The following is a 27,103-nucleotide window of genomic DNA, read 5'->3' on the forward strand; positions in this document are numbered from 1 at the left end:
TATAAGATTGTTCCCAGCAAGAGAAACCACACAATCACATTTTACTCTACTGGCTACCACTGTACCAAAACTTTGTTTTGCCCGATTCATTCTGAAACCAAGAGCAAAACAAGATCTGCATGACTCTATATGAGACTGGGAGTATAGTTGTTGGTATTCTGTGTGCAGCCATAAGGCATGAGCCCTTGTTGCACTGCAGCCTGAAGACCTCTGCTTGCCAGCATCTCCATACAAGATGTTTTGCACATTCATTGCACACCACAGCCCCTTCAGTTGTCAAATGTAACTCTTGCCACCTGTGTCCTACGAGTGAGCCTAGGGTTCAGGCATGCTGGTTTGCATAGAGTTGCCATAACAATACGACTAGGACTCATACATACCACTGGCTTCATATCGGGATGATTTTTTTTTTTTTTTTTATGGTGGAGTTGGACCTCGTTGCCACAGTAGTTTGAATCTGTGTTTGCCGGCTAAAGCCAGGAATGGGACCTACAGAGGGCAAGTATAATGGAAGGATTTCTACCTCTCCTGCTGTTTGGACCTAATCCTGGTTTTGGCTTACGAACACGGATGTAAAATCCTGTGGTATGAAAGGCATTCTCCCGTACATATGTATGGCCGTGCAATAGAGGTGGTGAGGCTCATATGGTGTATACCCTCATAGTGGTAGATATAGATTGATGTGTCAGATTATCATAAATTACAGAGTAGTGGCCATGATGATCAGATTTAATATAAAATATTTAAAAATGACTGCATTAGTAACAAGGATGGCAAAGATTGATGGAGAGTTATCACAATTTTCAAAAAAAAAAAAAATGTAAAGTGCAAATTGTGTTCAAAATTTAGTTGAATTTTGGAGGTGGATGAAATGAATCCCCTGGCCAGAGCAGAGAGTGGGCGCCGATAATGGGGCTGGATCATATTTGGCTGGTGCAGCGAGAGCTTTACATTTCTCCTCCGTCTCAGTTAAAGGCACAGTTTGCATTAAGTTAACAGTCTGTGTGTGAGTTCACAATCCTCCTCCTTTTCTTTCTAGGGAAGGTAAGTGATATGGCTTCATCATCGACTTCCCATGCTGGTGGATGTCAAACTGTTAACACATGACATAGAAGATTACAGCCCCCTGACAGATGCTACAAGCAAAGGAGAAATAAAAGTAACTGAAGAAGTTGACTTTACCTTGGTGTCTATGTACTTCACACTCGGAATTATGGGAAGCTTTCCACTATTTCCAGGAGTAGGGAAAACAGATTGAAACTTGAGTGTGGAGAAGGGTACAGTTTTTGATACCCCTGGTACATTAAGTTTTGGCAGCTCCATTGGGAAGGTAGGTCTGTGGTGCTGGAAAGCAAGCTCTGGTAATGGCTTCATGCCCTGCTACAAAAATAAGTTAGGTTAACCACTGTAAAGTGTGGCAGAATTTTGGACCTATTGAGATGATAAAGGTGAATATATAAAGGGATTATGCTATGACCACAAGTTATTTCTCATCCACAGGACAGCTGATGGGGGGGAGGGGGGGTGCGGCTTAGACCCCCCACCCCCGTCCTGAGAGTAGGGGGTCCTGTGTCCCTCTCTGCCTCTCAATGTGGGATTGCTTCACCCCCTACAGTGATGTCAAAACAAATGAAGCACTGGATGAGCAGGCACAGCCCCCCCCCTGCTTATTTCAATGGGGCTCACAGAACATAGCTGGGTACTTGCTGCTCTAATATATCCAGCAGTCCAATTTTATATGACTGGAGCTGGGACACAAAATCACTCTTCTTAGGATTGGTGGGGGTCTCAGCAGTCACTTCCCCACTGATCAAGGTATCTTCTATCCCATGGCTAGAGGATAACTTGTGATCCTGGTACAACCCCTTTAAGCTTTACTTCTAGAGAACCCCAATGGCTAATGGTAACTTTTGCCATAAAAAAAAAGGTAAAAATTTACCTGCCTTCGCCCCTGTCCTGCAATTCGCATTAAGTAATTCATTGAGGCTGCAGTGTTTGACTTCTCTGGGAATCCTAGCCTATGAGGTAAGGAATACTTCTCCAATGTCCTGAAATATAAAAGGACTGTTAGACACAATGGCAGGTACCAAGAGGACAGAACAGACTAATCCACTGAAAGCGCTACCTGAGCTCCTCAAAATAAGAATGCTGGAGGGCTTTATTGGCGCCAAGTCTGTTGTCCGGATCATATTCGAGCATCGCAGACATCAGGGAGATGCTGTCAGCGGAGATGCCAGGTAACAGCTGTCTGATCCCGCTTCCCTTCTTAGGTAGGAAATCAAAATTCATAGCTCTTGATCTGTATAAGAGGGGAAAAGATTAGCTGAATCTTACCAGCAGATAGTGTAAAAAATGCAACTATTCATTTGCTTCCCTTTTGCTTGCGTGTAGCACAGTGCCAGCTTTGAGACTCATCTGTCAGTCTCATTGCTATGGATGCATCTGTTATATGAGGTTGTCACGTAATACATCCTTAGCAACCAGTCTCTCGCAACACTTCATATTGTATGTGATCGCCATTTATGGGAAAAAAAATATTTTTGTAAAAAAGTTGCAGATAGGTGGCGCTGTAGCAGACCAGGTCTAACATGACAGACCTGCATCACCTCAAGGACAGCACTCGTCGGCATGCTGTAGTGATTAAAGCTGACTTCTTGCAATCAGCAGTGGAAAGCAATATTTTTGCGAATGGCGAGAGGAGTTGAAAAGCAAGGGGGCATACTAAACATCTGTAGCGGAATTTGCATAGCTACAGCGCCACCTATTGGCAATTTTTTTTCATAAATGGTGAGCATAGCATGTAAAGTGGCCATTGTCTGAATTTCACCTATTTTCTATTGGACATGAGGCCTTAGAATTGCTGTTCTCTTTAAGCTGTGCCCTCTGGAATGGATAGAGTTAAAATTTCCAAACTCTGGACTGTGTTTCCATATATCAAAAACCTCGTTCCCAAAAATCCGCCCAGCCGTGGCTGCCAATAGCAACACAATCTTGCTGACATTATCAGCCACATTGTGTGGCTATTGGCTGCCAGAGCAGGGTGGGGCTTCGGCTACAAGCGGTGTCTGCTGTGCGGGGGTGCAGCCGTAACGCTCTGATTGGACTTCTTATACCTTATTAAAACATTTGAACTCTTTCCAGAGAGTGCACAGCTTAGGGGGAGCAATACTTTATGTATATACTTGCTTATATACTGTATTTTTTTCAGGGGGCCCTACTGGTTCACATGATTTTTGTGTATACAGTTATGAGTGTAGTAGAGCCAGCCAGGGCACAGCAAGGTGCTCTAGAAAGGGGCCCTTTCCACCTTGGGCCACATTTTTCCATCCCTATCCTCCTAACCTGATTTATATATCCTATATACATTGCAGTCACGTCCATGCAGTGCTGCCTCTTGTCTGATGCTTATCAGGCACCATCTTAATTTTTAGATTCCTCCCTGGTTTTTCCATATGTTGTGCTTGCAATCCCATGATGCATCAGCACAGCATCACATGACCTGCCAGAGATAGTAACATGTCTGCCCGCTGAGAGGGCAGTGTTCCCTTCTATATTCGTCCTAAATAAGTCCATAGGTATACTATCAGGAAAAATGAACTGCGATCTCCATTTTAAGGGTGTGACAGGAGCTTCTAATAATCAGCAGTAACTGTGACAGGAGTTTCTGCCCCCTCCCATGAAGAGCCTGTGTGGTACAGCCCATGCAGGAAGTTCTGGTGACTGAAGCAGCGACTCCTGGAAAGGAGAGAGAGACAAGCAATTCCCAGGCAGTCACAATGAAGAACTAACCACAGTAACACCAGATGATTGGGGACAGATAATGAAACGGGGACATTCTAGGAATTAAAAAAAAAGCAATCTGGATTCTGTTTCCTAGCCCTTAAATGGTCTCTACAGGGGGCGCTGTGAAGAATAGGAATACATCAGGGCATTTAGGTATATGCAGTTTCCTTCTATAAAGATATGCGCATCTTAACTTCGCCAAAGCAGAATCTACATGACATCCAATAAACATAAGCAAATTGCTTTGATGGATGTATGGAAGCGATGTGACAAGTTGTAGATTTCACCGTGCACAGAATAAAAGCCTCTTACTGTTTGAACTTCTGCAGTACTGCTGAGGCCGGGGTGCCCATGATGTCGTGAATTTTGGATATCTGGTCTAGTTCATTCAAGCCAGGGAAGAGAGGATGGAGGCTGGAAAAAAAAAAAAAGAAGGATGAAGCAGCTGCCATGTATGGTGTTATTCTTACTGGGGAATGTAGTCATGCTTGTGTTCACAGCTCTCTGCAGGGAGAGCGTTTCTGTTGACACAGACAAATGGGAATGCTGATGCCGGGGTTGATACGCTGCGCTGGCATAAGCTGTCTGTACAAAGGCCAGCGCTGGTTAAAGAGCCCCAGGAGTAAGCACTTCTGTGAGCTGCCCTCTGCCAGGGTGTACACGGAAGAGCAGGAACTGTGACCAGCCACTGGACCACTGCCAACTGTCACGTACTAACTCATACACGGGGTCCCCAGCAAGGTTCTTTCCCCTCTATCACAGCTATGAGAAGGTTACACAGTTGTGGAGTGGTTATACAGGAACACTGCCCAGAGTATGCAATAAACTGTGCTACACGACAGACGATTGTGAAGATGGAGTATGGGTGATGCTCATACAATATAGGATTCTTATGCCTCTTAGGCCTCCTTCACATGGGCAACAAAGTCGCGCGATTTTGTCGCAATGCTACAAATCGCATGTGTAAGACGTCCATGCTTTCCTATGGGTTACTTCACATATGCGATGTTTTGTAGCATGCTACAAAAAGTCACAATAACCTCGCAGGTCCGGCGATATGCCCGTGACTCGTGAGGTTTTGTAGCCCATGCTTCCCTATGGAGCCTTCTTCTCTGTTGCATCCCATGAAAACGCAGTTTTCATGCGATGCAACTTTGACAGTAGCAAAAATAAGACGATCAGTGCCGGGACCCGGGGAGAAGATGCGGCCGGTCTGACAGCGTGGGACAGGTGATGTATGTGTGTTTTTGTTTTCTTCTTCAGCTACGGCTTATTTTCGGGGAAGGGCTTATATTTCAAGCCTCCCCCGAAAATCCTCACATGTGGGGCTACAAACTCGCGCGGCTTTCTTGCGGCGATGCCGTGTCACCCGTGTGAAGGAGACCTAAAGGCCGCGTCCTCACCTGCAGATTTCATAGAAAACGCAGCCGGCACTCCACATGTCCATTTTATAGGTGTAGTACCCGTCAGTCAGGAGGCATTCTGGGGCTCGGTACCAGCGGGTAGAGATGTACTCGGTGTAAGGCTGCTTGGAAAATACGCTACGACATGAGCCAAAGTCTGCGAGCTTGAGGACGTCTTGCTAGAAGAATAACAGTAATGTGATATTCAGTAACAAAACTAAAAGACTTCACCAATGGTAAGGACACCAACCTGAGCAGAACAGCAAGACAAGAGATGGATACTCATTATACATATATATCATAGATAGTATACACACTGGATGATATACCCTGCGTTGTACAACAATTTTATAAATAGCAGTCTTGGAATATACAAAGCGGGCCACAAAAATGAGCCCCGCACCGCACTGTTATGGAAGCTGGCCAAAAGAAAATATGTGTTATCCATAGCAACCAATCACAGTGCAGCTTTCATTGTACCTCAGCTGTGTAAGAAATAAAAGCTGAGCTGTGATTGGTTGCTATTGGCAAACAAAACATTACAAGGGAAGAGCTTTTGATATTTAATTCCACCAGTATTCGTCGCCTGGTGCTGAAGAACACTCATGCAAACCTCACTCAAATTGGAACTGTGGATTTGTATACGACACAAACAAACAGATTTTGCGGTTTATATATAAGACTATGTGTGTTATAAAAATATATTCTGGATTATAATGTCTGACTATATTATAGATTACACTGGCTATACACATAAAATAACAATCCATAACCTATATGTATAGACATATATTACATGTTATACAGCATATTACAATATCTCACCTTTATTAGAATATTCTCGGGTTTTACATCACGGTGAAAAATGCCATTTCTGTTCCAAATTCAAGAGAAAAAAAGACCATATTAGGAAAAAAAAAAGCTTTAAAAAAAAAAAAAAAAAGGACTAGTCGGTATTGTTGTATCTTGTCTCCACCACAGTTATGGATGGAGATGTGGGTTGTGCTGCGGGAGCTGGAGGGAATGCCCGCAGCTGCCCGACTGGGAGATGTGCAGGTGCCGCTCCTGAGGCCCCCTGTGCAATAATTTGGCTAGCTGCCCACTTGGCCGACAGCTGTCACTCACCCCCCGCGCTTAGCCTTCTTCCGCTGCCACTCCTGCGCACATAGCAGAGCTCACAGCCTCCGCTCCCTTCCCCAGCTGTCACGGGCGCCGCTGCCGAGAGCCCGACAGACACACACAAACGGGGAGTGGAGTAGCCCTCAATGGCTGCATTCCCTGAAGCTGTGGAGAATGGTGCTTCAGCATGGGGGAGGACAGTCTTGCCTGCAGTGGGGCGCCAATATATACGGGACAGTGAGAGCAGTGGGGTCTGCAAGGCACATTAGAGCCAAGAGGTGGCGATGGCAGAGCAGCGGAGACAGCAAGTCAACAGGACACTGCCAAATGCTGGGTCCGGACAGCACAGACACAGAGATAGCGGGGAAATCAAATCACAAGCTGGGGGTCTCACCTGCATGTCAACCCAGCTGAATTAGGTCTCCACCCCTAACTTCCGGTGGAGACAAATTACAACAGTACTGACTAGTTCAACACGTACCCTATTGATTATACAAAAATGACAAGAGAAAAAGGCCACGATCCATCTAGTCTGCCCTTATATACCGTTTTTTTTCCTCTTAGGATATATATATGCTTATCCCAGGCATGCTTACGTTCACTTACTCTTGATTTCCCAACCATTTCTGCTGGAGGTTAGATCTAAGAATCTACTACTTTCAGTAAAATTATATTTTCTGACATTGCTTCCGATGTTTCCCCTATCTAATGTCAGATTATGCCACCTTGCATAGGAATTATATTTTAATATTTCCATCTGAACAATCTTCTAACTGATCACTGCAGGTTTAGCTGTTAAAATCCCTGGCTATCATCACTGAGGGGAGCAGTGGGAATCCCCTACGGGACATATATATATATGGAGGATGCCGGGTGCGACATCCTGTAAACCCGCTGCTGCAACCAATGACATCGATCAGTGAAGAGGTACAGGGGTTTGGAGTGTTATTGCAGCCGGTGGCTGCTAAGTCATGTTTGTATTTGTTTCACGACAACAGTACAAGTACACGTTATGACTTCTTGATGTGCAGAATGCACTTAACAGGGATTTTATGTATCTCGTAAGGCTAAAAGACATGGCTATGGGGACTGCAGGGTCAACAGGTAGCTCAGGTTATGTAATAAGGGACTTGATTATCAGAGAAGCCACACAGCACTGCACAGAACACATGGAAGTTAACCCTTGCAGCGCTACTGGTTACTTTACCGGTGTATGTGCTCCAGGGATTTACACAGCTGGTACATGTAATTCCTAATCTTATTTTCTGGCAGGGGCTGTCTTCTTTCTGTGAGAGAAACAAAATCAGCCAATTGAAAGTTAAATTAAAGTGAATGCAAACAATAAAGTTAGCCAGCACACCCAAAGAAAGGAAATTAAATGTACAAGCGCATACTTCTGGGCCTGCAATGCAAAAAGATGCCACAGCACTCTGCAAGCGCCAAGAAATGTGCCAAGGCTGAATACATGAATATGAACTGCACTGCTGGTATATGGATGTACGATGCTATATCATCACTGCGGGGGACCGCGGGACCACCTGAGCAGCAGGAATGAGGAATGTTTGATTTTCACATCTGTGTTGGAACCTGCGGCTGGACGTTCTGTCGCAGATCCGGCTGGAAATACTGGAAGAAAAAGTGCTGCATGGAGCGTTTTTTCTTCCATCCAAAAGCCGGGCAGCTGGGCGAACCCCATTATTGTCAATGGAGTCCATCCAGTGCTATTCGGTTGGGCAGCGGGGATTTCCCTCTCCTGCTCCCAAACAAAGCAGGGAAGCGGAATCCCCAAAGTAGGTGTAAAACCACCCTTATAGTTTTACCTTCTGGCATTTCCTGCGACTAGTTTCCTTTCATCAACTCCCAGACAAGCCCTTTAAGCACTCATGGGATTGTGTAATTGTAGCAAACACTCAGCTGTGACAAGTGTTAGGTCAGAATGGGTTTTCAGACAGGAAGTCAAATGGTTGCCAGATTCCATGAACTAGAACAGCTTGCGTCCTATGCCAAGAGAGGAGGAACAACTAGACTCAGATGACAATACTTCCACTATGGCCAGGTGCGCACTAGCTGCGTGTCCGAGCGGCACCTGAGAAGCTCGGGCGGACCTCACATGAGATTAACGCAAAAGCAGCACGTTGACATGCTTTAGCGTATGTTACATTTCTTGTGCATGTGAAAAAACATCAACGTGCGTCTCCTCATAGAAGGGCTAGGCAATGTGGCCTCTGCCCCCCATCATCACAGCCCTGCTCCCTAGAATCCTCCACCCAGCCTGATATTAGCCCCACCCACAGGGGGCAGGGCTAGTCTCAATTTTATCATTTTGATTAAAGTTTTAATTGTGAGTCAGCAAGTTGGTGATTACATTAATGCAATTAATTGCCCAGCGTACCTCATAGACATATAAAGGTACCATGTGATATCCATAGATGAGCGCAGACACCACATGGCCCAAAATAGGACAGTGCACAATAGGTCCTCCACCAGAAATGGGAGTGTTGCAGCACATACAATTAGGGGCGGTTAGAGGGATAATACTGAATGTAGACAAGAAGATAAATGGCAACATGTCACAGCCTAGATGAGACAGACACATCAGGGTCTGCTCTAATGACACTTGTGATATGACTGGCTGTGAAGAGTAAGCACTCCGGGTCCATTATCCTAAAACCTGGATGGAGTAGAACACATAATAAATGCATGCTCATTAGCATAGTACATTGCATCTGAGGACTATTAGATGATCGGCAGCATCAAAGGAGAAAAACTCCACCGCGATAAAAAAAAAAAAATCACACCCCCACAAACACCCCAGGGAGATGGCGGAGATCTGTGTGTCACCAGCAAAGCTGAAGAGTAAACGGGGAGAGGACCCGGACCTATGCGCAGACACGCACAAATCAAGCTCTTCAAGCCTCATTCATACATTGCAGCGAGCATTTTTGCGCATAGCCTCGTGTGAAGCCGACCGCAAGGCCCAATGTCCACATAGGGAAGCATCTGCTGCGGAAATCCGCATGAAAAATCCGTGCGTGCCGTGGCCATGAGGCCTAAATGGGATCTACCTCAACTTTCAGCAGTCCGGAGTTCATATTTTCTTGCTCGCAGGATCTCTGTTCTGAAACTTCAGTCACCGGAAAAAATCCTTATAGTATAACGGGCCATTTATATGGGATGATGATCACTCAAAATACGGTCCAACGGACTAAACTGAGCGATAACCGTGCAGTGTAGACTCCAAAACATCATTCACGGTTCGTTCACTCCTCGTTATCGTTGACTTTCAGTCACTTTAAAAAACATCACTGGATCGGGGGATTTTTGCTGCGTGTAAATGCTCCCCGCTTCACGTAGAAGGTGAGGCACTGAGCGAGAAGCCCGCGATCCAGCGGTGATCTGCCTGTCTAAACGCTCTGCATGAGAGCGAACTATCGTAGTGGTGACATCAGCACTTGTGCAGACATAACACAGTAAATAGTAGACAAGGAGGAGGGAGATGCGGCCGCCCAGTGATCAGGGAGACAGATTAGATTGCTGCGCCACACCAGGAGGAGCACAGCCACACAGCAAGCACCGAGACATGCAATACATCCACAGGCTAAACATGGCGGTGGTCACATGACCACACATCCCCCTCACCGAGCGTATTTCACTGCCAATTTTGATGCACATTTCGCACCCTGATTACAAGAGGTCAAATTCATATTGAAAATCCAAAGCATAAATTGCTGTGTGGCGGATATAAAATCCAAACTGTAGGTCAATCTATGCAGCGGGCAAATAAGACCCCTGGAATCCCATCCATACTGCTGGCTGTGGAACATGCTACAGCAGTTCCACTATGTGTGAACATACCCTCACACGTCTGATAGATGATGGTCACCAAAGTCCACCCGCACCTCACTGGAACCTAACAAAATTCCCTTAACCCCTTCCCGACCACATTACATAAATATAAGTTATAGAGTCATGGGGTGTTTGGCGTGAACTTGATTTTCAAAAGCTGATAGCCACTGACAATGGCTTACTCCTATAGCAGCTGTTTAACTACTTACCGTATTTCCCCAAAAATAAGACCCTGTCTTATATTAATTTTTCCCCCAAAAGAGGCACTGAGTCTCAATTTCGGGAGATGTCTTATTATACTTACCTGGCAGGCTCGGTCCAGGTCCCTCCTGCTGCTCTCCGGAGCTCTGATGCGCTGAGCCGCAGTACTGATTTGATAATTCAAAAATCCCTCCTCCACAACGCGATGGCTCTGATTGGTTCATCCAGCGCTGCTCAGTCAATCAATGCAGTGTTCAATGAACCTATCACAGTCATCACATTGGTTCATCGAGTGTTGCATTGATTAACTGAGCAGCGCTCGAGAACCAATCAGAGCCATCACTGCCTGGAAGGATTTATGAATCCGTAACCAAGAAGTGATCGTTTGTGGGCGAGTCCTTTAGAGGACTGCAGGATGGACAGCAGAGCTCCGGACAGCAGCAGGAGGACCTAGAACAAGCCTGCTAGGTAGGTGTTTTTTAATGTAATGCAACTAGGTCTTATTTTCAGGGTGGGTCTTATTGTCGTGGGAAACTGGGTGGATGCCGCTGTAAATGTCAGAATTGTAATTCTCATACTAGTATGTCGATGGGGAGGGGGAGGGGGGGAGTTATGGCTCTTGGAAGGTGGAGATGGAAAATCTAAAAGGAAAAAAAAAACTCTTTGGCCTTCAAAGGGTTAAAACAGCTTCAATGGTTCCTTATTGTGCTGGGTTATCAGACAGCCATAGTAAAGTATATATAACTGACTACTAAGTTTAGAGAACCTTCAGGAAGAAATCTAATACTAACACTTTTATCTCTGCTCTGTCCTCGACTTCTGGACTTTCTGAATCAAATACCAGATTAAAGAAATGTACCTGTTGCGACCCGTAGCTTCACCTAAAGGCCCATTTAGACGCAACGATTATCGCGCAAAATTCGCTCAAAAGCCATCCTTTGAGCGATAATCATTATGCCTAAATGTGCCCATCTTTCAGTTTTTTAACGAACGACGGTTTTCAGTTCTGCTTGAAAACCATTGTTCCACAGAACAGCTGATAAGCAGGACCACATGCTGTGTTCTGCCCTGTTGGGAGAACTGATTACAGCTGATTGCTTTGTCTCAGCTGTCAGCCCCACCTGCAGAACAGCTGATAAGCTGGACCCCAGACTGTGTCTGCTGTCCATGGTGCTTAATTCTCCACAGGGGTGTGGAGAATACATTGTTTTCTCTTAGCAGACCATGGCTGAACAATGGAGCTAATTACAGACCTCAGACTTCCTGCTGAGTTCTGCAACAGTTCCTAGAAGCTCATTTGCATGCAAATGAAGCTGATAAAGTACTAATAGCAATTAGGGCCAATTAGTACTTTATGCAAAACAATTGCTGGTCTTTCAATATTTTGAAAGATTATCTGTGTGTGTAAATGGGCCTTAAGAGGAGAAAACATTGAATCTACTATTGTCATGTAGTAATTCTATAAGAGAAAGTAGTAAACAAACCTCATTCATGGTTCGGTCTCACAACATGTGCGTTAGATTACAATCCATTTTGATTCCAGATTGTAGTTCAACAAAACAAGAAAAACACCAAGGGGGTGAACACTTTCACAAGACACTGTATTTACCAAGATCTTAAGATCAAAGCGGCTGACATTTACAAAGTAAATATGTACACTGTGCTATTCAATTCTATGTAAGTCCTGCATTCATATTCCCTACAACAAAAGCTTCCACAACAACACATAGCAACAAAATCCCTGCCTGTCCTAAGACAATGAATACAAGCTGCTTTGTAATGGACGGACCAAAAAGAGAATAAAGGCCCATTTAGACACAACCATTATCGCTCAAAAGATGTATTCAAACGTTGAGCGATCACATTGCGCTCCGAGCGGGGCATGCAGAAGACAAGCAGGGCCGCTTGTCCTCTACATCCAGCTGTTCTCTGTTCGGAGCGCCCGGCTGTTATACAGCTGAGCGCTCTGAGCAGGGTATACAGAACACAGCTGGACCGCTGTGTTCTTCATTCCCCGGCTGTTCATGGAGCACTCAGCTTGTATACAGCTGTGTGCTCCGTGCGGAGTATGAAGAACACAGCTGGACAGCTGTGTTCTTCATACCCCGCTTGTGTTCAGGGAGATTCCTGATAAGGCTTATCGTTGTCTTTCAGCATGCTGAAAGACAACAATCAGCGATTGCTTTATGAAAACTGCACGATGTCAGTGCAGTTACACACATGGATTATCGCTCAAAAGACGGCTTTTGAGCGAATTTTGAGCTTTAATTGTTGTGTCTAATGGGCCTTAAATCTCATGGACAACTGTGACGCCACTTTGGAAAGATAGCAGCGAAGAACCCTTTTAGGCCTCATGTTCACGGGCAGATTCTACATACAGGAGCTCGTAGCGGAATCTGACCCTTCCCGCAGCTGAGGACACTGCATGCCTGTCTGGGTCTTCTATTTTCTTCACTGCAGATGTGTGCGGAAGTGCCGGCCGCCCCACATGTGTAGCGTTTTGTTTGTTTTTTTTCAAACTCCTGCTTTCTCGCGGAATCCGTGGTCCGTCCGCAATTGAATTCAATGGAAGCCGTCCGTACAGGAACTGCACTAAAATGGAGCAGGCTACGATTTGTTTTCCGCAAATCAGATCCGCCCGTGGACATTGGGCCTTACATGGAACGTTATTGTTCAGTTTATTGCTGGATCGAGCGAAAATGAATGATAATCGTTCAGTGCAAACATCTATAAAGGACTTGCTTACTGTGAATGCAGGCGAGTGGCCAGAAGAGAGCGCTCTGGCTCAATTCATGGAGCGATCATTGAAAACACAAGAGCAATAATCATTTTATGACTGTCGGGCTTAAGCACCCGACAATCGTTCCTTGTAAAATGGCCTTAAACTTCTGTAATCCAGGGCAATCCCTTCTTTAAAAGGGGACAGGTAGTTTTGAAAAACTATTTTCAATACTGTATTAAGGAATTCTGAGTTAATACGGGAGTCAGATCCCTAATCTAGTAGCCATACAGGAGAGCCAGCAGCTTTAAGCCCATCTGGCTCTCTCTTTCTGGAGGACCCAACACATCCCATCCCATGTAAATGGGATCTGAAGAATTCCTAATTTCCCCTGTGGTGGCTCTGCTGGCAAATTGAACACTTGCTCCTGGATTCCCTCCCAGATTGCTGTAGGTCACACGCCCTATGATCAGCTCATCGGTAGAAGATGCTCCAAACACACAGGGATTGTCCAACGTCCAACATGAACTGCACAGGGCCTCTTATCGCTATTTATTAGGTATTACCTTCCTTTTTACGCAGGTATGCATCTGGATGTCAGCTGCACCGATTCCAAATAAAACCCAACCAGAATGAGAACTTACTCCTCAACTCACGTCACCATTACACTGTAAAAATGGCAACCTTATACGTTAGGCCGATGATAGCTCTGATCGCACCTGATGGCCGAAAATACTCCATCACTGATACATGTATCACACTCAGTCTAACATGTCTCTGCACAGTCAGTGTGTCCACCTGCTCCCAATATGGCCGACAACGAATGGTATCAGACAGCAACTTCCTGTAGTAAGGAGCACAAACAGCTGAGCCTACAAGTGATTTGTTTCACTAAAGAACAGGAATACCAGAACCTGTGAAAATGAGTGAAGGAAACAGCCCTGAGCCACATGGACAACCTCTTAGAATGTCCAATGTAGTGCTGCACCCATTCCAATGGTCACACTGAGTCACCGGATTGGAAGCTGCTCTGTGGGCAACTTGCCCCTCACTCAGAAGGTGGCCCCAAGCTGGAGGCCCGTGCCATGAATTCTATATGCCCAATTTATGGAAAATCTAGAATATTACAATAAGAGGGGTCAATAGGGAATATGGCACAAATGATGGGACAGCGCATGCTGCAGCTTACACTGTACCCCATGTGAAAGTGAAATTTTCATAAATCTCAATATGTGAAGGAGCTGCACTTATCAGTATTCTCTACAACACTCTTCTACTGTCAGGGAACCCATGTATTAAATGGGGTCATGCCAAGTTTTGGATCTATCACCTAACTTCGGCAGTTAAACCACTAGCGATCATTCAGGGGGTTACATAGGACCCCCATTCCTGGTAATGGGAGCGACAATTGAGTACGTGTGTTGTTGCTCTATTCAACTCTATAGAACTACCAGAGTACAACGTTCGGTTATCTCTGTCAGTCCTATAGAGATGCTTGACCTCTGCTCCATTCAAAGAGGGGACATGGAAACCCTGTTCTCATGATCAGTGGTGATCCAAGCACTTGGACCCCCACAAATCAGTTATTTATCCTGTGGGTAGGAAATAAATGTAAACCTTAGGACAAACACTTCACAGGGTGGGCATACAGATTAGACAGAAGTAAGCTGAAGGTTGAACAATCGTTTTGCAGATGTAGCCATACACATTTCAGGCCCCATTGGCTGTTACTGGCCATACATGTTCAGTGACACTGGACAAAGGATGAACAGTCTTTCTGGTAAGTTCTTTGGTGGTTGACCCAGATGCAACAGAGTTGCATCTTATTGGTCAACATCATTGGTCAGCTTAACTAACCGATCATTGTACCTTGGGTTGGTCATGTGAGCGGTTGCTCATTAGCAATATGTACCCCTCGATGCAGGACTTGAGCCTTTTGCCTCTACTGGGATGTGTGTATCCTGCCCCCCTATCCCTGTCCCATTACTATATTTGATAAATGGACAGAATGTTCTGTGACCGCTCATTGTTATATTTCACCTGGCGAACAATCATTTTGGTTGAAATCGGCCATTTTCATCACCTTTTGTCTAATGTGTATGGACATCTGAAGGTCAAACACTTACCCCTAATTAACTCGTAGATGTTCATATCCATCAGTTCACTGATCAGGGCGAGGCATCCCGATTTCCTGTCGCTGTATGATTTTAAAAGAACAAATAAAGATTGACGTTAATAGGGCCATCCAGTGAGTAAAGTTTAACCCCTTCAGGAGTAGCCTATTTTGTGCATTAAAAGGGTTTCCCATGACTTAAAACTGCTTTACAAGCACTCTGTCCTTCCCGTTTGCTGCCGACCAGGACATGTGACTGCTGCAACCAATCATTGGCTATAGAAGGTAACTGCTGTTACCGGTGATTGGCTGACAGTCACATGTCCTGTCAGCAGCAATGTGGAAGGACAGAGTGCTTGTGAAACAATTTTTTATTTTAAGTAATTGGAAAACCCTCCTAGGAACAAAGGTTTTGTGTTTGTTTTTCATTATCTCATTCCAAAAGTCAGAACTTTTTTTTTTCATTTTCTGGGCAGATTTATCTTGGAAAATATGGCACACAAAAGTTGCACATTTTTGCACAAGCCCAGGTTATGCAAAAAAAAGTGTGACTTTTTGTAGTCTGCACCTGCTCATGCCACTTTTCCTTTGGGGTGTGGCTTATTATGAAGGGGCGTGGTCACCCTGGCCAAATAAATTTATGTATAATTTACACTCACTCCAGCTCATAGCTGGCATAAATGTCTGTGTAGATGCGCAGATGGCCCGAGATGTGCCTAATGTATGAATAAGTGTGCATTAGGCACATTGTGCTCCGGCAGAGGACATATTAAAACTGGCTTTTGAAACACTGCTCTTTATAAATTTCCCCTGTGTTTTTTGATTCCTCACCACTTTGAAAATCTCTGCTTGCTGTCACTGAACCTGTCTTGTCTGCAATTAAAGAAAGTTCTTTGCAGACAAAGAAATCTACAATTAGAAATGTAAAAAACAAAACAAACAAACAAAAAAAAAAACACACATCCAACTGTTGGTTGTCTATTCTCTTGTGGGCTCCATTCACATCTGTGTCATGCCTTCCATTTAAAGCAGTGTCTGATGGAACTCACTGACCTATGACGAGGTCTCTCAAGGTTGTTGTCATTCTGACATCAAGAACACTGCTGTCCGGAGAGATGGGACTAACAGAACAGGAAGTGCAGTTGCTGATGATCCTAAAACCTGCCTTCTAGTCGTGGAGCCAGAAGACTACTCCGACACAACTGACCGTACGTTCCTAACAGAGGTGATGTTCGTAGTGCATAAAGCATTAGCAAGATACTGAATGGCCAACTCTTAGAAAGTGGATATCCTCCATATGTGCTTCTCTGCGTTAACGCCACCACCCAAAAAACAAAACGTGTCTACCATCACAGAAAAGGTGTGCACTAGAGATGAGCGAGTATACTCGGAAAAGCACTACTCGCTCGAGTAATTTGCTTTATCCGAGTATCGCTGTGCTCGTCCCTGAAGATTCGGGTGCTGGCACGGAGCGGGGAGCTGCAGGGGAGAGCGGGGAGGAACGGAAGGGAGATCTTTCTCTCCCTCTCTCCCGCCCGCTCTCCCCTGCTCCCCGCTGCGACTCACCTGTCAGCCGCAGCGGCACCCGAATCTTCAGGGACGAGCACAGCGATACTCGGATAAAGCAAATTACTCGAGCGAGTAGTGCTTTTCCGAGTACGCTCGCTCATCTCTAGTGTGCACACATTTATTTAAGATATGTTCTTCTACCAAGAACATAAACAGAGAACTGTGATTCACATCCCTTCCTTCCTGAAATTATCCACCGCCGTGGCCTATCTTGGAGGTATGAGATTGCTTGATATTCTCCCTTAGGACAAGCTGGTATGTTCCCCCCCGCTGCGATACTTCCTGCGAGCTTTCGTTTATTTTCAATATCGGCTTTACGTTATGAGAACTAAGAACCTCATCGATGAGCCGATTTATCGCTGGAAGGAGCCAATGACACATTGCTACTCATTCAGCCTATTTAGCCAGGAAGATGCATCATTGACTTGTTCAAATGAGAAATCCTTCAGTCGTTCCCATTCAGGTCACATTCACTGTTTAGGAAAATGAAAAGGACTGAACGAGCGCTGTTTAAACCAAATGATAAGTGAACGAGCCAACAACGATAAAATGAACAACAAGCAAAAAGTGAACCATTAGAATCGATGGGCCGTTGGATGGCGTTTAGATTGAATTATTTTCATTCACTTCGGCTCATTTGAACGATAATCGTTGCGTCTAAAAGCACCTAAAGTGGGATTCCCCCACCGCATTCACCACCTATTCTCTTAACATAGAGAAACAAGTACACATAAATTGGCCTAATAAGTACTTTATTACTAGAGATGAGCGAGCAGGCTCGGTAAGGTCAGTTACTCAAGCGAGCCTCGCTCATCTCGAGTAACTGCCTTCTCCTCTGAGCGTACATGCGCGGAGGAGAAGGCAGTTACTCGAGATGAGTGAGGCTCGCTGGAGTAACTGACCTTACCGAGCCTGCTCGCTCATCTCTATTTATTATTCTTTTTTCGATGCTAATTGTTCAGTCTTATCCTATCTACACCATAGATATCTCGCCTTTATATACAGAAAATGTTGTACCGAACAAGGTATAAACCTGAACATATCCTAACAAACTGCAAAAGAAAAGTGCTGGAAGTGCCGATAGAGACTCTGAGTAAAACTCTGAACAGCAGTGTGAAAACAGACTCCGGGCGCATAACCATACAGATACATTGTAACAAATGGTAGCAAGATTATATATATATATATATATATATATATATATATATATATACACATATACACATATATGTACACACACACAGACATATATATATAATATAAAATCATATACCTTATTCGAGAACCACGAACAGCTCCATATAAGTTATGACACACAAGTAATACCTAGAGATGGAGAATACTTACTAGAGCACTTCATGCAGCGTGAGGATATTGGGGTGCGGGCTGAGTCTTCGCAGCGCCTGGATCTCTCTCACATTGTTCACCTGCTCAGTGCTAGATAGAAACAATTGGTATTAGATGAAGGACAAGAAGCCTAGGGCTCACCAATGGGAGAGGAACAGCAAACAAGGCAAGCTGTACTGTGAGCCAGGGCTTTGGGGACATGGGGGTTTAGAAAGTACCAATGGATCCACTGCCCCCCTACAGCTCGTTGCCCTTGGAAACAGCAGTTTATCTCCACCGCACGGTCTGATAAAAGTTGAGCTTTAATTGTGTCTGACCTCCCATAATGCACTGCTCTCTGCTACTAGCAGAATTCTGAATTTAGCTTTGGATATGAATGGAGAAGAAAACATTTAACCCACGAGTTAACAGAAGGCCGTTGCTGACCATTTGAAAAGCTACCTTTGTTCAGTATTTTCATGAACTACTTTTTTAGAGTGATGATATGATTGGGCCTGGCATTACCTCTACGTGTAAGGGCGCTGATCTAGTGTTTTTGGAGGCTGATGTTACAAGTGAATTTATGCATTTAAAGTTGTATAAGGCGATGGGTGTCGCTGGCATCCACCGCAGACTTCTTAAAGAACCCCAATATGTGATTGCCACAACGTTAACTGATTTATTTAACCTGTCCCTTTTAACAGGCAATGTTCCTGATGACTGGAGAATGTCCAATCTTGTACCCATCCATAAGTAGGGTTGTAGCGAAGAAGCCGGGAACTACAGGCCAGTTAGTATGACATCTGTGGTGGTTAAACTAATGGAAACTCTCCTGAAAAAGAAGATATTTGACCACTTAAAAACCACCAACCTGTTGGACCCTAGACAGCGCAGCTTAACTGAGGGCAGATCATGTCATACTGATGTCATTGATTTATTTGACTATGTCACAAAAGTAGTGGATGAAGGTGGTGCTGTATATATCGCCTATCTGGTTTTCAGTAACGACTTTGATGCGCTTGCACATAAAGACCTCGTAGATAAGTTATTGGACTTAATCCGTTGATAGTCCAGTAGATTCATAGTTGGCTAAAAGACAGATATCAGAGTGTTGTTGGTAATAGAGTGTTTACAGAGCAGGGATGAGTTACAAATGGTGGCCACAAGGATCTGTCCTGGGTCCTATGCTTTCCAATATATTAGAAAGCATAGGACCCAGGACAGATCCTTGTGGCCATCTACATAGGAGGTTTAATAGGTAAGGTCTGTCTATCAGCTGATGACACAAAAGTGTGTAAAAGGGTTGATACTCCTGGTATTGTCTTGCACATGTAGAAAGATACATAATTCTTTTTCTTCCCCTTTCCTTTATTTCATATTCACACCCCCTTCAAAAAACTATTTTTTAATGTTATGGAGGCCAAAACCGCCTGCAGTGGTAAGGCGTTATTGCAACGATACCGGAAGTCTAGTGTAGTTGTGTTACTACTTCTCCCCTGTTGCCCTCTGCCCACTACCTGCCATGCTGTCAGGTGCACACAGAACACTGCAGGTGGATGTGAAATCATACTTGTTCATTTGTCATTGGCCTATGAACCTGTACAGGAAACACTGCCACCTCCTGGCCAGAGTGAGGTGCTACACATCCCAATGGAGAAAAGTGTGTTGACAAGTGATCCGTAATTTTGTTTTGTGTGGCTTAATCCTTTGCACTGCGACGCTTTGTCTGATAATCCGCCGACAAGTATTCGACAAGTATTACGCCCAATGGAATGTATCTGGAATGCGGTGACATCATAGTTTGTGACTGCAGGAAATATATTCTTATTCGTGTGAGGTTATTCCCACCTTGTAAAGTAATGACATATTGCTAGGACATCCAGGACCCCACTACTCCAGAGAACAAAGGGGCCACAGCGCTGATCCGTCATAATCTCTCCTGGGGTTTTCCTGTGTTGGATGCCCGTCTGCCAGCTGTAGAGGGCAACTTAAGGTACCTTAAAGGTCCATTTATATGCAACAATTACAGTTTATAAAAATCGTTCAATGAGCAATAATGAATGATTCTAATCATTCAGTGTAAATGCAGCCAGCGATTGAATGACGAACAATGAATCATTGGCTTTTCATTCATCATTCAGTTCATGCAGGCATAAAAACCATCGTTCATAGATCCCTCTATGAATGATATCTCAGCAAACTATTAAGCTAACTTCACATGGGCAAGGGCGATATCGGGACATGAATTACAGCCCCATAGCAAGTACCTCACCATGTGAAAGCCCAGTGGATATAAGGTGTTTTCATCACTGCAGGGATGAAGGGATTCTCTGCCTCGGCTGTCACAGTCATGGCAGAGGATCGCGGAGTTCTCCCACTGCTTTCAATGGGGCTGCCCACCCCTTGAAAACAATGGGGCTGCAATGCGAGAGCATGCAGGAAGATAGAACATGCCTCGATAGGTTTCCCGCATAGCATCATGGTGCCATGCGGGAAAACATCGCTTATGTGTATGAAACCCATTCAAATGACTGGAATCACAGAGGTGAGAGAAAAAAATGTACAATAACACAACTCACAGAGAAGGAAGCCAAAAATGCACCATCTGATAAACTGCAGGGCAGGTTCAATCACCATAGACCCTGGTAGTATGCAGACAGCCAGACTATGAGTGAGCTAAATGTTCAGTGCAGACTAATATGCAGTCACCCAGCTCAACCCAGGCCAGATTGGGGGAGGGGTGACTACTAACAAACATAGTCTGCACATATGAACCGATACCAAGGATGTCAGCCATAGATAGGTGCGCCACACCATACACGTACCACAACAGTACGCCACACTGGCATGACCTCTTGGGCCCCCCAGCATCTACAGTTTATCAGATCGTGCTTTTTTGGCTCCCCTTTCTGTCATTTCAATGAATGGGGTTCATATTTGTGCATTTCAAAACGCACAAATATCGCACGATGCTCTTGGCCGTGTGAAACCGGCCTTAAGGAGTAATCACCGCTCTCTTTGTAAAAGCAAACAAACTGATGTCGTTCGTACACTTCAGAGACTTTTCTGAGTGACAACTGAACAATAGTTGCTCCGTGTAAAGGTACCTTTAGAAAGGAACATGTTGCTAAATCAGCACTATGGCTCCTTCATTCTCAGGAACAGTAGGGGTCCCGGAGGGCAGACCACCACCAATCATAAAGTGATGGTCAATCCTAGCGATATGCTTTGGCTTTATAAGGCAGGGCTAGTCCTGGAACTCTTGGCAAAGTGTCGCAGCAGCAATTTTCTTCAAGAAATCCTGAAAGTGGGTAACACAGATATGCAATACTGAATTTCTAACTAATAGATTGGCAGTCCTTACAGCGGACATAAAAATGGTTAGGTAGCTTTCCACGGACTCTGAATGACACAGCGCTACATTGTGATACAAAGTTAACAGATTTACACTCCTCTGCTCTTTTCTGCTATACTAGTGTGAGTATCACTATGGCCTTAGGCTAACTTCACACAGGTGAGCGTCATATTTGGCCAATCATGGCCCGATATCGTGCTCACCAACACTTGAATTCCCCACGGATGCAATGCGTTTTAATGTCAAAACCGCTTGCATCACTTCTGGGAAGTAGCCGTGGCAGAGGATCTTGTGGAGTTTCTCCCATTGTTTTCAATGGGAAGGCCTTGCATTGCATAACATGCGCCTAGCACGAGGTGTGATGCTGCCGCTGGACCCATTGACAACAATAGGGGATGCAATGCAAGGGCACGTAGAAAGACAGATCATGCTGCAAATAAATGCATAAGAAAGAACAAAAAAAAAACAAATGCTCATGTACATGTCACAATTCAAAAAAATGGGATTCATATTCGTGCGAGATTTGTATGTCTTGTAACGCACAAATCTCGCGTGATTTGCCCACCCGTGTGAAGTTGGCCTAATAAGGCATTCATGAACAAAGAACCTCAAGATAAACTGACCTCACATAGGAATATTGCTGCAATGTAACATATTGTGGGAGAATGTGATTGATCCCAGCGAGAGAAACCAAGTCATCTTGTAGATATGATACCTTTTAATGGCTAACAAAAATACATCGTGTTATAGCGAGCTTTCATACCTCTCAGGGTCCTTCCTCAGGCATAACACCCAAAAACGGAACTAAATTAAAGGGCTTTTCCAAGTTAATTTTAAAAAAATTGGTGTTCACAATGCTTATACATGATAAAATAGCCTATAATCACCCCTCTTGACTCCCCACATCCCCCAACGGAAGCTCCAGGTGTCCCCTGTGACACTGCATTTTTAGGCTGCAGCAGCACCTTTACAGGATGTCACAGACTGCTGCAGCAAATCACAGACCAAAATGTCCCTGCAGGATCAGGCATGAGTCCCGCATGGATAGGGTGTGTACTGGGCTCTCTATATGTCACTCACACCGAGCCTGGAGAAACAAAGATGCCCAAACTGCTTCTCTGACTACCTGATGTACACTGTGCATTAGTACGCATTGGTAGTCTAAGGCACTTCATGTTACTCTGACTGGTCAGTGCTGATCACGTGAGCAGCACTGGTTAATCAAAGCAGGTGTAGTGTCTTAGGACTCATTCAAACGGGGCGTATTGTCACCGCGTATTACGCACACATATATTTTGTGCATAACACGCGGTGAATGAAGGCAATGAAAGTCAATAGATTTTCATTCTTCCATTCACACCTGCGTGTGAAGACTGCATAGTGATATGCAGGAGAAATAAATCGCAGCATGCTCCATTTCTCCTCATATCATACGCAGCCTTGAATGGGCGGTGTATAAAACGCTGTCCACACGCAGGCATTTCATGTGGGCAGCATCCCCTCTCTGAACAGAGCGGAAAATGTGAAGAAAAATAGAAGTACACTGCACATTTGTGACATCATATTCCTGGGCATGTGCAGTGCGAATCGCAGCCCGTATGCGATCTCTGCCGGAAAAGCATATGGGCTGCGATGCGTACAACGCTGCAGTATACTTGCAGCATTATACGCAAACGCCTGTGTGAATGAGACCATAGACTGATGATTCATACTAATGTACAGTGTGCATTCGAATCATAGAGTTGGAAGGGACCTCCAGGGTCATCTGGTCCAACCCCCTGCTCAGTGCAGAATCACTAAATCACCCCAGACAGATATTTGTCCAGCCTTTGTTTGAAGACTTCCTTTGAAGGAGAACTCACCACCTCCCATGGCAACCTGTTCCACTCATTGATCACCCTCACTGTCAGAAAGTTTTTTTCTAATATCTAATCTGTGTCTCCTCCCTTTCAGATTCATCCCATTGCTTCTAGTCTTTCCTTAAGCAGTGAGAGAAGCTGATGTGGCTATCTTTGTCTCTCCAGGCCTGGAGGTTTGCTTTAAAGGGATATTCCAAGACTGTTAAAAAGGTCTTTCTTTTGAAACAGACCATTGTGACAGAGGCCCCAGGAATCACTTGATCGGCAGGGACCTGAAAGGTGGGTTCCTGTTGGTGATCAATAAAAAACATTTTAAACGTCCCAGAATAAAACTTTAAATAAAAATGCCTCAAGCTAAATGGCCCAATGTCCATGAGCGGATTTGATTTGCGGAACCCATGCGGGAGATCTGCAAATCAAGCCACCCATAGGGATGCATTAGCATCCGCAAAAGAATTGAAAGAATGCAGATGTGATTTTTTTTGCTGTCGTGCGGATTGCCAGCACACCCGGACACATCCGCCGTGCCGAAGAAAGAAGATCCAGCTGTGATAAAGGAGACTCCCGCTGGATCTGGAGAGGTAAGAAAATGTCCCATGGCCGCAGGCACGCACAGATTCTGTATGGGATTCCGCACTCAGAATTTGTGCCTGCCGTGGACATTGGGCCTTATAGCGCAGAGACTGAGTGAAGAAGCCACATAAGAGTACAGCGTTACTATCAATGACATGTGACAGCTGAGAAGCCCTAAAGCTTCAAAGCACACCCTTGAGTACAACCTTTGGGGGACTCACTTTTAACATACCATACATTAAGGCCGGTTTCACATGAGCGACAAAAATCGTGCGATTTTCTCGCAATGCGACAGCGCTACAAATCAGATGCATGTGAAGCCCATGCTTTTTAATGGGTTCCTTCACATTAGCGATGTTTTGTAGCCTGCTACATTGCGAAAAAAATGCTGGGTTGCTAAATATTGGCGCGATTTGTGCTGTTTTGTAGCCCATGTTTCCCTATGGAGCCTTACTTTCTATCGCATTGCATGAAAATGCGGTTTTCTTGTGGCGCAATGCAACTTTTACAGTAGGGAGTCCTACTGTAAAAGCCCTAAAATAAGCCCTATCTGCATTATAAAAAATAAACAAATACATCACCTAAGAGGCGCTATCAGCTCTGCCACACGTCTCCTCACAGGTCCCCAGCACTTGTTTGAAGTCTTCTGTCAGCGCTTCCTAGATTAGAGGTTCATGTGATAGTCTGCGCCTCCAGGAAGCTATAGCTGTGATTGTTTTTTGAGCGCAGCAGCTCAGCCAATCAGAGCCAACGCTCGGTGAACCAATCACAGCCATTTATTGAATGGCTTTGATTCGTACATCAAGCACTTGTTCTGATTGGTTGAGCCACGGCACTTGAGAACCAATCAGAGGCAGTCCTTCCTGGAGGCGGGGTTTTTCAAACCCCTGACCAGGAAGCATTGCCTGAAGACAAGTGTCAGGTACCTGCAGAGAAGAAGTGTGGCTGAGCTGACAGCGCCTCTTAGGTGATTAATTTTTTTTATGCAGCTAGGGCTTATCTTCAGGGTAGGGCTTATATTTCAAACCCCTCACGAAAATCCTGGCAAAAGAGCGCAACCAAATTGCCGCGAGAAAACACGGCGATATCGCACAGAACACCGATGCGATATTGCTGAGATTTTCTTGCAGCAATATCGCTGTCACCTGTGTGAAAGAGGCCTAAAGGAGTAACCCAACCAAAAACCTTAATCCCCTACCCATTGGATTGGTGACAAGTGTTTGATCATGGGGGCTGAACCGTTGGCACCCACATCCGCAGGCTGTGCTGGTAGTTTGTTACCCCTAAAGGACTTGAAGGCAGGAGCAGCACCCACGCTTGTCCACCACTCCATTCATACTCCTCCTTGCTGCGGTCGTGTAGCGGAGAGGGATGCATTCAGATATCCACCCATCTAAAATGTATCCGCTATCCAGTGGATATTGATGGGGGCAGATTTTATTTTGGGTTGGATCCCATGTACTCTATGATCGTCTGATCGTTCAGAGCATCTGATGATCCGGTGCCTATAGGGTCCCATTATGTGAGCTCGGAGTCCTGACACACGTACCTTTTATACAGCTGCTTCATCTTCTTGCAGGCGTAGTAATGGCCATCTCTCAAGCTTTGTGCCTTCACAACTTCGGAAAACGTCCCTTCCCCGATTTTGTTTATTATTTTATATTCTGGAAGAAAAAAAGGAAACAAAGTAAAAAATAAACAAATTATATCAACATTGTCCCCAGCGGAGCTCTGCGAGCACAGCTCTGACTGCAAGGCCCAGCATGCATCCCGGCAGCCACATTGTGTCAGGGAGCACAGAGCTGCAGGTTGTAGGATCGCAACAGTAAGGACTCCAAAGCCGTGTCAATAGTTAAAGCCGTTTTCCGGACTATTTTTATTGCTGCCCTATTCTCAGGACAGGTGATCCATAGGTGATCAGTGGGGTCCGCCGGCCGGTGACCACCCTCACTTGTAAAACGCACAGGATACGAAGCAGATAGCTCCAACCACTGGGTAGTGGTCGGTGCATGTAATTGCAGGCGCAGCTCTCATTGATTGTAGTGCAATCAGCGCCAGCCACTACCCCGGGGTCGGAGTTATCTGCTTCCACTCTGTACCCTGTGTGTTTTGGGGATGACAGCGGGCGCCAGAGCAGCTGATTGGCTCGGGACCACGACCAATCAACTATTGATGTCCAATCCTGAGGAGGGGTAGTCAATAAAAATTGCTTGGAAAGCCCCTTCAAGATCACCTACACATGGGCGAGTGTGATATCTCAGCCTGATATGAAGCTCGCCAATGTGCGTTTTTACGCAAAAATGCCTCCCATGATCTCTATGAAGTAGTGATCTTCCGGCGCGGCTTTCCGGTGCGTTGGAGAATTGGCCAGTGTTTACCATAGGGAATCTCCCATTGCACGGTGTGCGCTTTGTATTACTGTCCCATTGTAAACAACGGGCGATGCCTTCATGTATTGGACTCCATTCAAAGCAATGGCGTTCTTATTCGCGCGATTCTGGTGATTTCCCCGCTCGTGTCACACCGGCCTGCGGGGACGATCACACATTGCGGTTTCGATGCGGACCCTCAGTAGGTTTCACCCTTCTAATTGAAGGACTGAATTCCGCTGTAGAATTTGATGGTTTTTAGAGCGGCGAAGATTTAGTGACGATGCTGCGCCATTTCAGCAACGTGTGAATGTACCCTAAGGGCAGGTTGACTCGTTGCGGTTTGGGGGCTGAGCCGCAGACAAAAACAACACCCATATAGCTCTGTGATGGAGATTCTGTGATCTGCAGCAGATTTCACGCTTTCATTTTAAGGCGCGACGTCCGTTGCGGATCCGCAGCAAACTATGACAACATCTGCACCGAGGCCGCGGCGCAACCGCATTTTTGCTCTGAAATTTGGGGGTGAATTTTTCGCTAATGTGGTATAAATAACAGTTACAAAAAAACCCCAAAAACTAGCAGTTTGTAAAGTGGCCGGCCGGCAGGAGGGCAGCCGTGGGGGAGTTCTAGGACTTCATGCTGGTACTTACTATTCATGGCGGTGCGGTTACACGCAGGAGCCTCTCACACATGAATGGCCGCCGGGCGCCGGCACTGACATCGCTGACTCTCTACAGGGGCAGAGTGCTGCTGTCAGGGCGCCATGTTGTACTGCCGTCTCCTAGGCAACCACACCTGCTCCACACCCTGACACCACGGCCTCTGCCTCCTCCAGTCACTAGGGCTGCAAGGCGACGTCGGCGCG

The 27,103-nt window shown here is 45.3% G+C and overlaps 1 protein-coding gene across 2 annotated transcripts; it reads right to left on the reverse strand.

Annotated features, from left to right (window-relative positions):
* Window positions 1–711: 711 nt before the first annotated feature.
* On the reverse strand, window positions 712–27,095 carry MOK (MOK protein kinase). 2 transcript variants are annotated; one of them, XM_066607477.1, is made up of 12 exons: window positions 26,889–27,095; window positions 25,416–25,530; window positions 18,101–18,190; window positions 15,198–15,268; window positions 7,513–7,591; window positions 6,012–6,060; window positions 5,187–5,365; window positions 4,096–4,197; window positions 2,126–2,299; window positions 1,940–2,048; window positions 1,183–1,377; window positions 712–1,093 (listed from the first exon to the last, which is right to left on the reverse strand). In XM_066607477.1, exons 1-12 carry the CDS (start codon window positions 26,893–26,895, stop codon window positions 1,013–1,015), a joined length of 1,251 nt encoding a protein of 416 aa, XP_066463574.1. In that variant the 5' UTR covers window positions 26,896–27,095; the 3' UTR covers window positions 712–1,012. The 2 variants fall into 2 exon arrangements, with proteins under 2 accessions (XP_066463574.1, XP_066463573.1); XM_066607476.1 differs by having other exon boundaries at window positions 1,183–1,380; window positions 26,889–27,094.
* Between the last annotated feature and the right edge of the window lie 8 nt (window positions 27,096–27,103).

This window comes from Eleutherodactylus coqui, chromosome 6 (assembly GCF_035609145.1).
Source record: "Eleutherodactylus coqui strain aEleCoq1 chromosome 6, aEleCoq1.hap1, whole genome shotgun sequence".
NCBI lineage: Eukaryota > Metazoa > Chordata > Amphibia > Anura > Eleutherodactylidae > Eleutherodactylus > Eleutherodactylus coqui.